The sequence below is a fragment of the Dendropsophus ebraccatus genome, chromosome 3 (assembly GCF_027789765.1).
Source record: "Dendropsophus ebraccatus isolate aDenEbr1 chromosome 3, aDenEbr1.pat, whole genome shotgun sequence".
NCBI classification, from domain to species: domain Eukaryota; kingdom Metazoa; phylum Chordata; class Amphibia; order Anura; family Hylidae; genus Dendropsophus; species Dendropsophus ebraccatus.
In genome coordinates this window covers 176804174-176819712 of record NC_091456.1, presented here as the reverse complement: position 1 = coordinate 176819712, position 15539 = coordinate 176804174, and the positions used below count along the sequence as shown (strand labels likewise).

Genomic DNA, 15539 nt, shown 5'->3' with positions numbered 1-15539 from the left:
GGCCCTAACTCCCTGGTCCCCTTCACTTTGAGGTGCTGCCCCAAACAGGGTCCTAATACCAAGCAGTATCATTGTATCCCCCCTTGCACACAGGATCTTAACACCTCCTCAGGAGGATGTATGCTGCCAAACACATGTGTGTATAGAAATAAACTGACAGAATATTACTACAACGCATAAAAAGCACAAAGTACACAAACATAACTGGAATAACCTGTGCTATACATCTACAACATTATACAAGGTGATTGGCATAAAGAAAAATCTGGAAAGAATTTTTTACTTCAAAATTTTAATAAATAGTTACTAGCAAACATGTAATCTTATAGAAATATATGGCTCTATAGGTACAGAGTGTCATTCTGTATCCAGCTACATCCAGTATGCAGGAGGGCAAATACAAGGAAGCTCTTTGGGTCTTTATAGTAATAAAATTAAAAATAAAAAACAAGTGTCTGAGAGCTTAAATTATAATGTACAAGAGATAAAAGCCTATAGACTCTGGAAAAGCTTTTTTTTTTTTCACTTATAGGCGTCTCTCCCGGCCGGTCTAATCCTCGTCCCTCCTCCCACATTACACAATGCCAGCACTCGTGACCACAGCAGCACATGATCAGACGTGATGAATGACCCATGATATAGGTGTATACTGAGATCATACAGATATGAGCAGCTGACACTCCACACTAAGAGGGAACTCTGAACTTTAGCCAGATGTTAGAAATAGTCCCTAGAAATCACAGATGGTAAGTAATAAGCCATGAGATCACCGACATCAGGGACCTTCCCAATGATACAACCTGCCTCCCTTGTATGTGCCATTAAAGGGGTTATCCAGTGCTACAAAAACATGGCCACTTTCCCCCTACTGTTGTCTCCAGTTTGGGTGGGGTTTTGAAACTCAGTTCCATTGAAGTAAATGGAGCTTAACTGCAAACTGCACCTGAACTGGAGACAACAGTAGGGGGAAAAGTGGCCATGTTTTTGTAGCACTGGATAACCCCTTTAATTCTGGTATCATCCTATGTGGAAGAGTGACCGCTGGGCCCCCACCAAGGTCTACGTGCGAATGACATGACAAAACGTTCTATAGCTATACCCCTGGGTCAATACCCCTAGGGATTGGGCCACCAATGTACTCTACACTGGTGAGTGCAACATTAAACCATAAGGCCTTAAAACACCCATAGTTTGACAACCGAAACAAAAAAATGGAGGACAGGGATTGGTGCCCTGCATGGGATATTAATGGCTGATCCTCCAAATATTTATGAAACAAGAAGTCGGACCTGTACAACTCGTACAAGATGACACGGCTGTCAAAACAGAAAATAAGTCACAGAATTAATGGATACTAATCCAATAAATACCTTAAAGGGGTACTCCAGCAAAGATTTTTTCTTTTAAATCAACTGGTGTCAGCAAGGGCCAGAGATTTGTAATTCTTATCGGCTGCTGTATGTACTGCAGAAAGTGGTGTATTCTTTCCAGTCTGACACAGTGCTCTCTGCTGCCACCTCTGTCCATGTCAGGAAATGTCCAGAGCGGTAGCAAATCCCTATGGAAAACTCCTCCTGCTCTTCAGATTCGAAATAATACACCACTTCCTGCAGGACATACGGCAGCTGATAAGTACTAGACTTGAGGTTTGATCTCAAGTAATGGAAGACTATTTTTTAATAGAAATAAATTACAAATCTCTTTTGTGCACCAGATTTTGGGCACCAGATGATTTAATTTTTTTGTTGCTGGAATACCCCTTTAAACTGGGACAGTAAACCACTAAATTGTTAAATTGTACTAGTAAATCACCAGATACCAGGTGCAATATAAAGTGATACTGGAGATCAGAAAAGAATTATACAACCACATGGAGAATTTTGGGTCCTTATGAAACCAGAGGCACAAGGCGTACGACCATGACCAGGCCTGCAGGGGAAGGGACACATGACCAGGATTCCTAGGTGACCATAGCTTTTTTTTTTACTTTGTGTCCACCTTTAAGGCACATACACAGTTTTACTACAACAATGAACTGAGGCTGCTGGGACAGAGGGTCAGGGAAGAGAAGAGGACAGGTGGTGGTCTACAGCTTTGGAAGGATGCAGAAGAAGAAGTACTATATGGGGGCAGTGTGGGTGCCTAAGTACTATATGGGGGCAGTGTGGGTGCCTAAGTACTATATGGGGGCAGTGTGGGTGCCTAAGTACTATATGGGGGCAGTGTGGGTGCCTAAGTACTATATGGGGGCAGTGTGGGTGCCTAAGTACTATAAGGGGGCAGTGTGGGTGCCTAAGTACTATATGGGGGCAGTGTGGGGGCCTAAGTACTATATGGGAGCAGTGTGGAGGCCTAAGTTCTATATGGGGGCAGTGTGGGGGCCTAAGTACTATATGGGGGCAGTGTGGAAGACCTAAGTACTATATATGGGGGCAGTGTGGGGGCCTAAGTACTATATGGGGGCAGTGTGGAAGACCTAACTACTATATATGGGCACAGTGTGGGATGCCTAACTGTAATCTGGGCAGTGTAGGAGGCCTAATTACTATATGCGGGTCAGTGTAATAGAGATGGAGAGTTTGTCTAAGGGTGAGGAAGTTATAGAGAGGAAGAAGTCTTCATGATGGATGGTACAAATATTAGGGTCCTTTAACAATCAAAGATCATCTGCCAGAGTGAGCGAGATGGTCATGGTGTGGTAGTGTTATGTGTCCCTGGTTTAGTAGTATTAGGAGTAGTGTTGGTCAGTACAGTAATGGTAATATCTATGGTGATATTTGCTTCTTGTTATTTGGTAACTGTTTGCCATGTTCAGACTATGTAAGACGGCCGGTCTCTAAAAGATCATTAGGCTAGATGATCTTTGCAGCCGCAGAGTTCGGATGCGGGCGCAGGGTTTTCTGGTTTTCAATGAATAGCGGCCGCAGAAAACTGACATGTCCCGGCCGGAGCATATACTATGTGTATACGCTCCGGCCGGGATCCCATAGACGGCAAGGTAACATATAGTTTCGTAATAATTGTACAACGGCCGTGGGTTTACGAAAATATACGTTGTGAAAACATAGCCTTATCATGTGACCAAATTGTCTTACATATTTTAACATTATATGTACTTTATATATTTATTAGTTTCTTTGTTGCTATGGAAAATAATCATTAAAAAGGTTACAATTATTGTAGATCTTGTGACTATTTTTCCCCTCGTTGCAGTCACATTCAACACCATCATTTCCTGAGATTTTACCATTCGGCTGGAGAAATCTGCGCCCCCTAGTGGACGCTTGGATCATGGGCTGTAACAAATAATTTGGCCCTGCACGTACAAACACAAATTGTTTAATTTTGTTTCTGGCCAAAGATCGAGGGCCATGACCCAAAACTTTGCCACATATCGATCCAGGACATAGCTTTGGTTGTAGAATGCCACAATGTGATCACATTACCTTCTGTTAGATGTGATTATTGTCCATATAGCCATGAACCTAAATCAGACCTATAGAGAGACATGAATCACTGTTCTGCATGTCTGGTATATGTATTATAGGGGTTATCCAGGATTATAAAAAAAACGCAGTTACCTTTTTGCAAAAACAGCGCCACCCCTGTCCTCAGGTTGCGTGTGGTATTACAATTCATCTTCATTAACTCCACTGGCACTGAGCTGCAAACCCCACATTCAAACATAGTGTTGTTTCTGGAAGAAAGCAGCTATATTTAAAGGGGTAGCTCACAAACAATTATTTCAAATCAACTGATAAAACTGTCAGAGATTTGTAATTTACTTCTATAAAAAAAAAATCTTAAGTCTTCCAGTACTTATCAGCTGCTGTGTGCCCTGCAGTCTGGAGAGCAGGAGAGGGTTTTCTATGGGTTTTTGCTACTGCTCTGGACAGTTCCTGACATGGACAGAGGTGGCAGCAGAGAGAACTGTGTCAGACTGGAAAGAATACACCACTTCCTGCAGGATACACAGCAGCTGATAAGTACTAAAAAAAGACAAGATTTTTTTAATAGAAGTAAATTACAAATCTCTGGTACCAGTTGAAATGGAAATAAATTTTATTCTTGGTGAACTCCCCTTGCCATCTGTGCCAATTGTGGCTTTTTTTTCTTTGTGCTGTTTCTTTGCAAACATACCTAGTGGGATTCTACCTTTAGGCTATGTTCACATACTGTATTTTTAGCCAAAATAGGGAGGATTGGCAGAGGAAAATGATAATGAAAAGATTAGCAGTTTCTGTGTTTTTAACCCAATCCTGAATTGGGTTGAAAAAAAAAAAAAAACTGATCAAAATGCTGCCTGAAATACTATGTGTGAACATAGCCTTAAAGGGGTTATCCAGTGTTACAAAAACATGGCCACTTTCTTTCAGAGACAACATGACTCTTGTCTCCAGTTCAGGTGCGGTTTGCAATTAAGCTCCATTCACTTCAATGGAACTGAGCAGAAAAACCCCACCAAGCTGGAAACAAGAGTACAGAGTCTCTGGAAGAAAGTAGCCATGTTTTTGTAGCCCTGGATAACCCCTTAAAGGGAGGACAGAAGATTCCGGGACAGGAGGGGTCAGGTGTGAGGGTGGTTTTACATAGAGAGATTTATCTGACAGATTTTTTGAAGCCAAAGCCAGGAATGGATTTGAAAAGAGACATCTCAGTCTTTTCTTTATGACCTGTTCCCTATTTATAGTCTCTTTCTGGCTTTGGCTTAAAAAACCTGTCATATAAATCTCCCTGCGTAAAGCCACTCTAAAGGCCCTATTCCACGGAACAATTATCGTCCGTTACGGCGGATAATCGTCCCGTGGAATAGGAGCCAACGATCAGCCAACATCGTTCATGTCAGCTGACCGTTTAAGTCGTTTGTCTTTCAACATGTTGGGCTGTCCGGACAATCAGCGATCACCCGCGGCCCTCCCCGGACTCACCCGCTTGCTGCCGCCGCGTGGTATAGCGGCAGCAGCAGGCGAGGAACGAGGAGCAAACGAGCGCAAACGAGTCGGGCCGTGGAATACGCCCTTTAGTCCCACATCTTGTCGCTGATGTTGTTGAAAGAAAAACGCAGGGAATAAAACACCAGAGATAAAACACCTATACTAATATACAGTACAATAAAAATAAAAAACACCACAAAAACTATTGAAAAGCAGGAAAACTGGTAGTTTTTTTTTTTTTATTACTTGTGGTATTTTTTAGCCCCCATGGTCAGACAGAACTGAAATTTTGACTTAAATTTAAGTTAATTGGGAAAATCTGTCCTGTGTGAATAGTGGGTTTAGAAAAAAATTTGCTCTTTCTGCTACAACCTTCTTCTTTTTTTTCCAAAACTGCATGTTTTTGAATGTCAAGTGTGAAGCGTTACCAATTAGTTTCCCAGACTTTCCACAGTCCATCTGCTGCTGGTGGAGAGTTAACGCTTTGTCCTTTGTACCTGTGGGGTGTGGGCGGGTGGAGGAAGCATGTGACTGCTGAGTGTGGGGCGAGAGTCATGTGTGACCCAGAGGCTTTATTATTGCTGAGTGGATAGAGAGCGGCAGTCAGTGACTCTCTCCATTGTATAGAGGTCTGTGTGCAGTGCCTGGAGACAAAGTCACACCATGGGGTTAGGGGTGTTCACGTCCAAGACCTTCCTTGTCCTCCTCAGCCTGGTCTTTCTGGTAAGTCTATCTGTTTTATTATAGTGTAATCTATAGCAGAGCTGAGTTTGTTGTTTGACAATTTTTAGGACTAATTTTTTAAACTATTGTTTATGACAACAGAACAATTACATTGTGTTAATCGGTGCACAAAGGACAACTACAACTTCTCTCCCCGCATGATTGAGCAGTATCTGGTCGGTAAGGTCTGACCACTGGTTCAGTGCACATGGCGGGATAGAGATTCTTGTGGTATTTCCTGCTTACCAGGGAGTGGGCGCAGTTTTCCACAGCCATTTCCAAGCACAAAATCACAGGGCCAAAAAGCAAAAACCATCTAATTCTATGACTGTGTAAACTAATGCTGCGTTTACACGGAACGATAATTCGCCCGATCGTACGATTAACGATTTCGAAGTAACAATTTTTTGTTATAACGTTCAGCGTTTAGACGGAACGATATATTGTACAGAAAAATCGTTTTGCGATCACTTAAGCCTATCTCGCACATAGGTTAAATTGGTGAACGAATGTTTACACGGAACAATCTGCGAATTTTTTGCGAACGACGATTTAACATGTTGTAAGATAAAAATACGATTTCTGGCTCATCGTTCGATCGTTCGCTGCGTTTACACGTATGATTATCGTTCGAATTTGATCATTATCGTGCAAATTTGCATGATGATCGTTCCGTGTAAACGCAGCATTAGACTAGACAGTCTCAGGTTTTTAACAGTAGTTCAGGCTTAAATATCTGGTGCATCTTTAGACTGTCTAGTCTAATGGTGTGGTGAGGTCCCGGAGCCTGTGACAAGGCACTTCGTGGGCATGGGGGGAGGTAAGTAGTGATTATTTGTCTGATTGTAATCAAAATACATTGTGGACACAGCGTCTCAATATATACTAATGTAGCAGCGTTGAGTTTGTCAATGTAGTAGAGTATTTCTTTTGGCTACATATGCATTGCTACCAACAGGTGCAGCACCTGCTGATATTCTGTTTGACATATTAACCCCTTAAGGACCAGGCCAATTTCAATTTTGGCGGAGACCCTGGCAGGTAAAAGACACGGAGATCGCTCCTCTGGGACAGACACCAGGGATCGTCTACAGCAAGTAATCGGATGCAGCTGTCAACTTTGACAGCTGCATCCGATTACATGATTAGCAGGCATGGCGATCAGACCGGGCTACATGCGGCACCCGGGACCGTGGCGGTTCAGATCGCGGCCCCGCTCTGAACTCCCTTACCGACCGCAGGGCGTAAATATACACCTGCGGTCATTAAGGGGTTAAAGTGTTTATACAGGGTTAGAAAACTTATAGATACTTCCCATAATAGCACCACCCTGTCCTCAGGTTGTGTGCGGTATTACAATTTATCTCCTTTCTCTTTAATGGAACTGGGCTTTAAAGGGGTTGTCCAGCGAAAATCTTTTCTTTTAAGTCAGCTGGTTACAGAAAGTTATATAGACTTGTAATTTACTTCTATTTAAAAATCTCCAGTTTTTCAGTACTTTTCAGCTGCTGTATGTCCTGCAGGTAGTGGGGTATTCTTTCCAGTCTGACACAGTGCTCTCTGCTGCCACCTCTGTCCATGTGAGGAACTGTCCAGAGCAGGAGAAGTTTTCTATGTGGATTTGCTGCTGCTCTGGACAGTTCCTGACATGGACAGAGGTGGCAGCAGAGAGCATTATGTCAGACTGGAAAGAATACCCCACTTCCTGCAGGACATACAGCAGCTGATAAGTACTGGAAGACTTGAGATTTTTAAATAGAAGTAAATTGCAAATCTATATAACCAGTTGATTTGAAAGAAAAAGGTCTTCGCTGGATCACCCCTTTAAAACCCAACACCCAAACTGAGGACAGGGGTGGTGCTGTTTCTGGAAGAGCCTAAAAAATCTGTTTAACTGTTTCCTTGTTCTTTAAGGGATTTTCCACACCCCCTTTATGTCAAGCCCTGACCACTATTTAAAAAATTGCGAACAGTGTAAAATGAGTACCATATATATATAATAAATTTTCCCCAATGTGTTCCTCTTGAATAACAGCTGTAATAAAAACTAGAAAAGTTTCCTATAAAGTCTCTCAACTTTATTGATTGTCATGATGACATTTCCTGTAATGATACTAGGGAGCTTCACTGGCCCCTGTCTCTTGGCTTTTGTGTATATTGTAAACATGACAAAGTTGTGTCAAGGTGCAACATGTGACTTTGCCTTGGTGACCGGCCTTGAATTGTGAAATACAGAGTCATGTATCATTTCACTTATGTGGTTTCCCTTGAGCATGATGGAGAATGTTATTCATCTTTCTTGTTGTGTGCCAGAAACTGGCCGGACCACATTCATAGTACATGACCTATTTGTTTCTTGGTTCCTTGTTTTTGTGTGTGTGTGTGTGTGTGTATATGTGTATGTGTATATGTATATATATATATGTATATGTATATGAGTATATATATATATATATATATATATATATATATATATATATATATATATATATATATATATATATATATATATATATATATATATATATATATATTTATGAAACATGGTTTAAAGTGAAACTGGCTCAGTTTCCCCTAGCAACCAATCAGATTCCACCTTTCATTTTCCATAGTCTGTGAGGAATGAAAGGTGGAATCTGATTGGTTGCTAGAAGCAACTGAGCCAGTCTCACTTTACACCATGTTTCATAAATCTCGTATGTATGTATGTATGTGTGTGTGTTCATTGCACGAAAGAATTCCCTTGTGACCCTTAGCACCCCATCATCCATGCAGCATAGGGTTCCATAGTAATCTGTTTTCTTCATTGGGGAGAGTTTAGGGGATTCTCAGGGACTTTTGATGGCCCAGTACACAATGGCCGGTGGTCAGATGTCGGCTTATCTCACTGACTTCTTCATAAACAATCTTGGCCATGCATGTGTCCTCAATGGTGAGGGGGGAATCCCCCACCACACTCTTCTACAGCTCCTCTCCTATGGGAATGAAGGATCAGCCACATTGGAATCCATCATGTCTGATCTTTTTTTGCCATTGGGGGAGTCGAACACATAAGATAGTTTGGCAATCTCTACAAGGTTGGACATGTTTTATGTAATGTGATGACACCCCAGCCTATCAACGTTTGATCAGTTGGGGTCCAACCTCCACCAATTGACATATTACCAGCCTTGCATACTCCCGGTTTGCAGAGTACATTCAGTGGTGTATGGAGCTCCTCTATAGCTCTCATGTACTCTCAAATACTTCTAGGTACATTGGCCTATTATGCACTTGGTCCTAGAGTTTGGATTTAAGATAGGGCCCAATATGAGATTTGTAAATGGGTGGGTCCTGTGTGTCTGTGTATAGTTAGATACTTAGATAGATAATTTAATGTGACGGCTATCTCTATCAATCCCCACATGGACACCTGGTTCGGCATTTGTTCTGAATGGGGGAACGAAAGTCTTTGCCAGGCGACTCTGGTGATGGCTTCTCTCCACTAAGAAAAACAAAACGGAGTAGATGAAATACAACATGCCTGACCCTTCTATCCCCTAATATCTAGAGTCAGGAGCCCCCATACACATTGGATGGTTGGCTGAATCCAACAAAATTAGAGGGTTTGGCCAACTTTAATCCATTCTACATGACCACAACTTTGCACAACATGAGACCCAAAGCTATATAACAATGGTTTAGAGAGGCCAAGTTCAGGGGCCTAACTAGAAACGACTGGGCCCCATAGCAAACTTTTGATTGGGGCACCCATTTTTCCCCGACTGACCCTAAGCTGTCCACTTGGTGCTGCAAATGATGACAGCTAAGGGGGCCCAGTGTATTGCAGAAGCAGGTAATGGGGCCCCCTGATGTTGTGGGCCCCATAGCAGCCGCTATGGCTGCTATAGTGGTAGTTACGCCCCTGGCCAAGTTGTAATCCTAAGTCACACGGCCATAGTGATATACGGGACACAAGACTACTGGTCTGTAATAGATGGCTCACAGAGATGATCTAGTAAGATGTAAATTTATATAGAAAGATACAAAGTCCATGACACATCATTCACGGGAACGTCTGAACTTTGAGATGTTGCTATGTAACGTAACATCTATACACCACTGCGTGACTTACAGGATGAGGTTTATGCTGCCATCTGTATTGCTGCAATAAAGTCTCTCCACCTGCTGGGTTATAATATGAGCAGGATGCAGACCTACCACCATGTTATACCCATAAAACTTACTATTTGCAAAAATTTGCAGGCTGCATCTGCACTTGTCAATGCTTAAAGGGGTTATCCGAAATCAGAAAAAAACATGGCTGCTTCTTTCAAAAACAGCTGCGCACTTGTCCACAGGTTGGATGTGGTATTGCAGCTCCACTCCATTGAAGTTAATGGCACTGCCACATACAACGTGTGGACAGGGATCGTGCTGTTTTTTTTCTAATCCTGGATAAAGTAATTAAAGCAACAAGTCCAAGTCCCATGTAGATGTGCAACTCTGTCTACCACTCAATTGCCCATAAATTTTCTATTCCCCAATATGAAGTTCTGCAAAAGCCAATAATGGGGGTCTAGTGTAAGGGCTGTATATGAAGGGTCTCCACTACCCACCCCCAAGGCAGGGATTGTATCTAGACAAGAGTAGGTAGCCATTCATGTACTGTGTAAAGAGAATCTCTAGCTTAGTGGTCTCCATAACTTCTATAGTCTTAAAGGAGAAGAAAGAAGCACTTTATAAGCATTTCCCGTAATAAGTGTATATTGGAGATTTGTATAACTTTTGGGGGGCAATACAATACTTTAATAATTTTTTGCCGGACTTCTCCTTTAAGAGGAGAGAGCCAAATGCATATGTGACTGTAAAGGGGGCCGGGTGGCATGGAGAACCCCTTGTTCAGTGGTCTGCACCCACCTTAAAGTTGTTTTCCAGGCTTGGGAAAAACAAAGCTGCTTTCTTTCAAAATCAGCACCACTCTTGTCCTCAGGTTGTGTGCGGTATTACAACTCTGCTCCATTCACTTCAATGGCACTGAACTGCAATACACAAAACACACAACCTGAGGAATAACTCCTTTATTCTAGCCCTGTCTCTTCCCAAAGGAGAGCATTGTAATAAAATTACAGTAGGTTACGGGTGTCTATATCATATCATTGTGGATGTATGTGTATGTTATTTTCTACAAGGCTTTTTACGCATACATCTGTCTTGCAGGCGGCTGCGGCAGCACTGGGCTATGTCGGAATACACATCATTGTGACCTACAAGCAGTATGAGACCTTCCTGAATAATTCCTATGTTATGCTCCCCGCCATTGTTATCCTGGGTGTGGCTGTGCTCATGTTCATCATTGGGCTGCTGGGATGCATCTCTTCCATACAGGAGTCCTGCTGCGGCCTGGGATGTGTAAGTATTACATTATCTAGGCATTCTACTATATAAGGGTGCATACACAATACGGAATACACGCGTAAAGGCTGCTGTGGATTCCGTCGCTGGCCCCTGCTCGCAGGCACGCGCATCCCCGTTTGTGCCATAGGCTCAGTTCTAGGCACAAACGGATTCCGGAGTCCGCCAAAAGAATGGACATGTCAATTCTTTTGGCGGACGGCGGAATTGGCCCGTCATAAAATCGTCTATATGGCACAGGCGGAGATGTGTGCTGCCGTAGCAGCGGCCTTTACGCGCGTATTCCGTAGTGTGCATGCGCCCTAAGTGATATTGGGCGCATAGACACTGCAATGAGACGCCTAAAATAGTCTGGAGGACCTGGCTTGTCATTGCATTAGGCTGGGTTCACACTGCGTTTTTCCAATCTGTTTTTTCATCCGTTTTAGCAAAAAATGAATAGGAAAAAACGACTGCAATTGCAATCTGTTTTTCCTTTGACATCTATTATTATTATATTTTATTTTTATTATTTTTATTATTATTTTTTTAATGGTACACAAAAATAAGGTCAAGTTTCAATGAAAAAACGGATCAAAACTGTTGCACACAGTTCACTCCGGTGTGCCCAAAAACGGATTGCAAAAATGCAGTGTGAACCAGACAACCTGATTTCAAAAAGAAATAATGTAATGCCTTGTTTTTTCCTGTGGGGGCACTGCAGGGGAAACAAAAAAAAATAAAATAAAAATAAGATTGATTGCAGATAATCACTGGCAGTAGGTCCCCCTGTGGGAGCTAGAAAAAAAAGTACTTGTTTTATAGATTATTGGTGTTGATTCTGGTATGAACAGGCGTGTATACCATAAAATGATATTTAAATTTCCTCTTATTTTATCAGTTCATCACCCTGATCTCCATCCTATTTGCTGCAGGAGTGGTCACCCTTGTTTTAGGACTTGTGTACAAGAATAAGGTAAGATGTTGTGAAGACCTGTTTTACAGACTTATTAAAGGGGTTATCCAGCGCTACAAAAACATGGCCACTTTTACCCCTACTGTTATCTCCAGTTCAGGTGCGGTTTGCAATTAAGCTCCATTTACTTCAATGGAATTGAGTTTCAAGACCCCACCCAAACTGTAGACAACAGTAGGGGGACAGTAGCCATGTTTTTGTAGCACTGGATAACCCCTTTAAAGGGCAGTTCCATTGAACCCACAGTATAACTAAAAAAAAAAAAACCTGCCGTATGCCACAATACAATGGCTAAATGACTGCATCCAAAGAGGCTGTATTATACCGCCATCTAGTTGTCTGGTGATGACACAATACTTGGGGCCTCCATAATTGCTTAGAACACATGTTTTCTTCCAACCACTTGGTTGAAACTTTAAAAGTTCAGGAATAAAAGGTGTTACCAGGGAGAAGCCCATAGTACATGTGATTACTATTACGGTGGCATTGTTGATGGAAACTGAGGGCAGTCACTTTGCCATAATATGGCTTCCATTTTTAAATGTATGGACATGGCATTGAACCCTCTAGAATGGGACACACTCTTATGATACATAAGTCCTAGTAGGCATCAGACCAATCTGGCCCAGCTTTGCAGAAACTACAACTCCCATCATGCCTGGACAGCCAAAGCAAAGCTTTGGCTGTCCAGGCATGATGGAAGTTGTAGTTTTGCAACAGCTGGAGGGCCGAAGGTTCCCTACCCCTGCTTTGGACTATTTTAGAAGACAATAACTATTTTGGCCACTGATCTCAATCATGTTGGGAGACGTATAGAAAAAAAAATTATTTGTGCTTTTCTCTTAGATTGATCCAGAACTTCGGCAAAACATGAAAACTTTGTTTGAAAAATACGATGGGAAAAATGTGGAAAGTTCTGCCGTTGACTTCATCCAAGAAGAGGTAATATAGGAATTGGGAGAAAGTACCCCCCCCCCCCCCTTAGTTTATGGTTTATATCTGTTATATAGTTCTACCTGGTGTTGGGTTTATGTCCGTACATATAGTGGTGGGTGTTTGTCTACTGTATACCCCCACGCTGTACCTGCTTTCACCCTGGCTGTGTCTTATCCTCTTGTATTTATATAGTTGCATTGCTGTGGCATAAACAACTACACCAGCTGGGAGAATACAACATGGTTCCTGAATAATAACCGCACCGTGCCAGAGAGCTGCTGTATGAATAAGACAGACTGTCATGGCAGACTGGATGAACTCTACAAGATCAGCATAGAGGTAAGATGGTGCCAAGCAATGTACTGCTCCAGTTAAATGACTGTCTGCACAATACGCTTAGACCAAATGGGATCCTGGTAACAAATAACTGGCCCCTTATATATTTCCACTTTCCATATGGTTTTCCCGACCAGGTCGAATATATAGTCAGATAGCGAGAGCTATTCTATTTTCAGTAACTCTCTGCTGCCCCCCCTGTCCAGAGCAGGACAGGTTTTATATTGGGATCTGGTATTTATCTGGATATTCCTGACATGAACAGCGGTGGCAGCAGAGAGCAATGTGTCAGACTGCAAAGACTTTCTGCAGGACATATAGCAGCTAAGTATTGGAAAACTGAAGATTTTTAAATAGAAATAAATTACAAATCTAAATAACTTCATATACAAGTTGATATGATTTTTTTCCCTCCAGAGTACCCCTTTAAGCAGTATATACACATTGACAGCAATGTATACTGCAGCATATTATAGAGGTGCTGGTTGCCTATTAATATATATATATATATATATATATATATATATATATATATATATATATATATATATATAGTGTAAAAATAAATAAATATGTATGTATAATATATGTATGTGTGTGTGTATATATATATATATATATATATATATATATATATATATATATATATATATATAAAAAATTATTTTTACCACATGACTATTTTGACCGTTCTCTCGTCTTGTTTCATTTTAGGGTTGTGAAGTGAAACTGGAGAGTTTAATACACAAAGTCATTGGCTTCTCCATGTTGGTGATACTAGGGTTTGCTGTAATTGAGGTAAGTCCAGAGGGGGTGCAGACAATTTTGGGCGCTTGGGCAGTAGGAGCCATAGGGTTTCTAAGATAGTGTATGTGGTTTTTTTTTTTCCCCCTCCCTGTAGCAGGTTTATGTGTTTTTATGGCCCAACTATACAGAAGGTACTCTTAAAAGGGGTTGTCCAGAATTAGGAAATCAAATGCAGCTTCTTTCCTGCAAAACCTACACCTATCTTCAGGTTTCATGTGTGTTTTATCCAGCTCAATTTACTTCAATGGAACCAAACTGCAATACTCCAGTCGAGCTGAGGACAAGAGTCATGACACAAAGGGGGAGATTTATCAAACATAGTGTAAAGTAGAGCTGGCTCAGTTGCCCCTAGCAACCAATCAGATTCCACCTTTAATTTTTCAAAGAATCTGTGAGAAAAGAAAGGTGGAATCTGATTGGTTGCTAGGGGCAACTAAGACAATTTTACTTACCAGTTTGATAAATGTCCCCCAAATTTTTACTTACATTAAAGTGGTTATAAAATTTAAGATAGTTGTACTGAGGGTTTTCCAGTGCTGACTTGCATTCGCTGAAATCTGTATGCAGTGAGCTCCCCCTAGTGGTGGCTGAAGTTTAATTTGTAAAATTGCATTTGTGTCCTGTACCATACTGAAGACTCATGGGGGGGGGGGGGGGGTGCAGCAGACTGCTGGGACTCCCCCCCCCCCCCCCATCATTGTACTGGTGGCTAGATTACCCTCTTAAACTCTTTGAGAATGCAGAGCACTGACCTGCTACATGACTTATGGTGCAGTATCTGTATTCTGCAGGTGCCACCAGTTACAGCAAATAGTTTTTCTTATGAATTTTGACTATTAGGGTATAACAAGTCTATAAAATGGTAATTGGCTTCTATCTCACATAATGCAACTTTTTGTCTTTCAGCTCTTTGCTTTGATAAGTTTGTGCGTCATCTACCGCAGAAATAGTAGAGAAGGATACCAGCTGCTCTAGAACCGACCTGGAACCTCTTGAACGTATGATGTCTGACTGGAGGTGGTGCAGATGAACCCTAGGATGTAATACTACACCTTTCTAAAATTCCCCTGAACCCTTGGAGTCTGGACTGTAATAGAGAATAATTCTACAATATATGCAGTGCTAACAGCTTATATCTTTTTTTTATTATGTATATAGGAGTGTGTGTGTGGTATTCTGTAACTGTATGAAATAAAAACCTATTGAATAAAATGCTATTTCCACAATTTTGTGACTGTCCACACTAGAGATGAGCAAATCTACAGTAAAAACCAAGCAAAGCGCTTTGTTAGCACGGCAATGTGCTTTTCAGCCGGCTGCTGTGCCGCTCCTTCTCAGGTGTCTGGAAAAGCTGGATCCAGTCCTGGGAAAAGCTTTCCAGGAGTTGATCCAACTTTTCCAGGAACCTGGAGTGTAGAGGCACAGACTTTAAAGACAGCAGGCTGATGAACAGA

The 15539-nt window shown here is 41.7% G+C and overlaps 1 protein-coding gene across 1 annotated transcript; it reads left to right on the top strand.

Annotated features, from left to right (window-relative positions):
• Nucleotides 1-5505: 5505 nt before the first annotated feature.
• On the top strand, nt 5506-15297 carry LOC138786301 (tetraspanin-36-like). The gene is made up of 7 exons (XM_069963198.1): nt 5506-5657; nt 10857-11048; nt 11932-12006; nt 12853-12948; nt 13135-13281; nt 13993-14076; nt 14992-15297. Exons 1-7 carry the CDS (start codon nt 5598-5600, stop codon nt 15058-15060), a joined length of 723 nt encoding a protein of 240 aa, XP_069819299.1. The 5' UTR covers nt 5506-5597; the 3' UTR covers nt 15061-15297.
• The last annotated feature ends 242 nt before the right edge of the window (nt 15298-15539 follow it).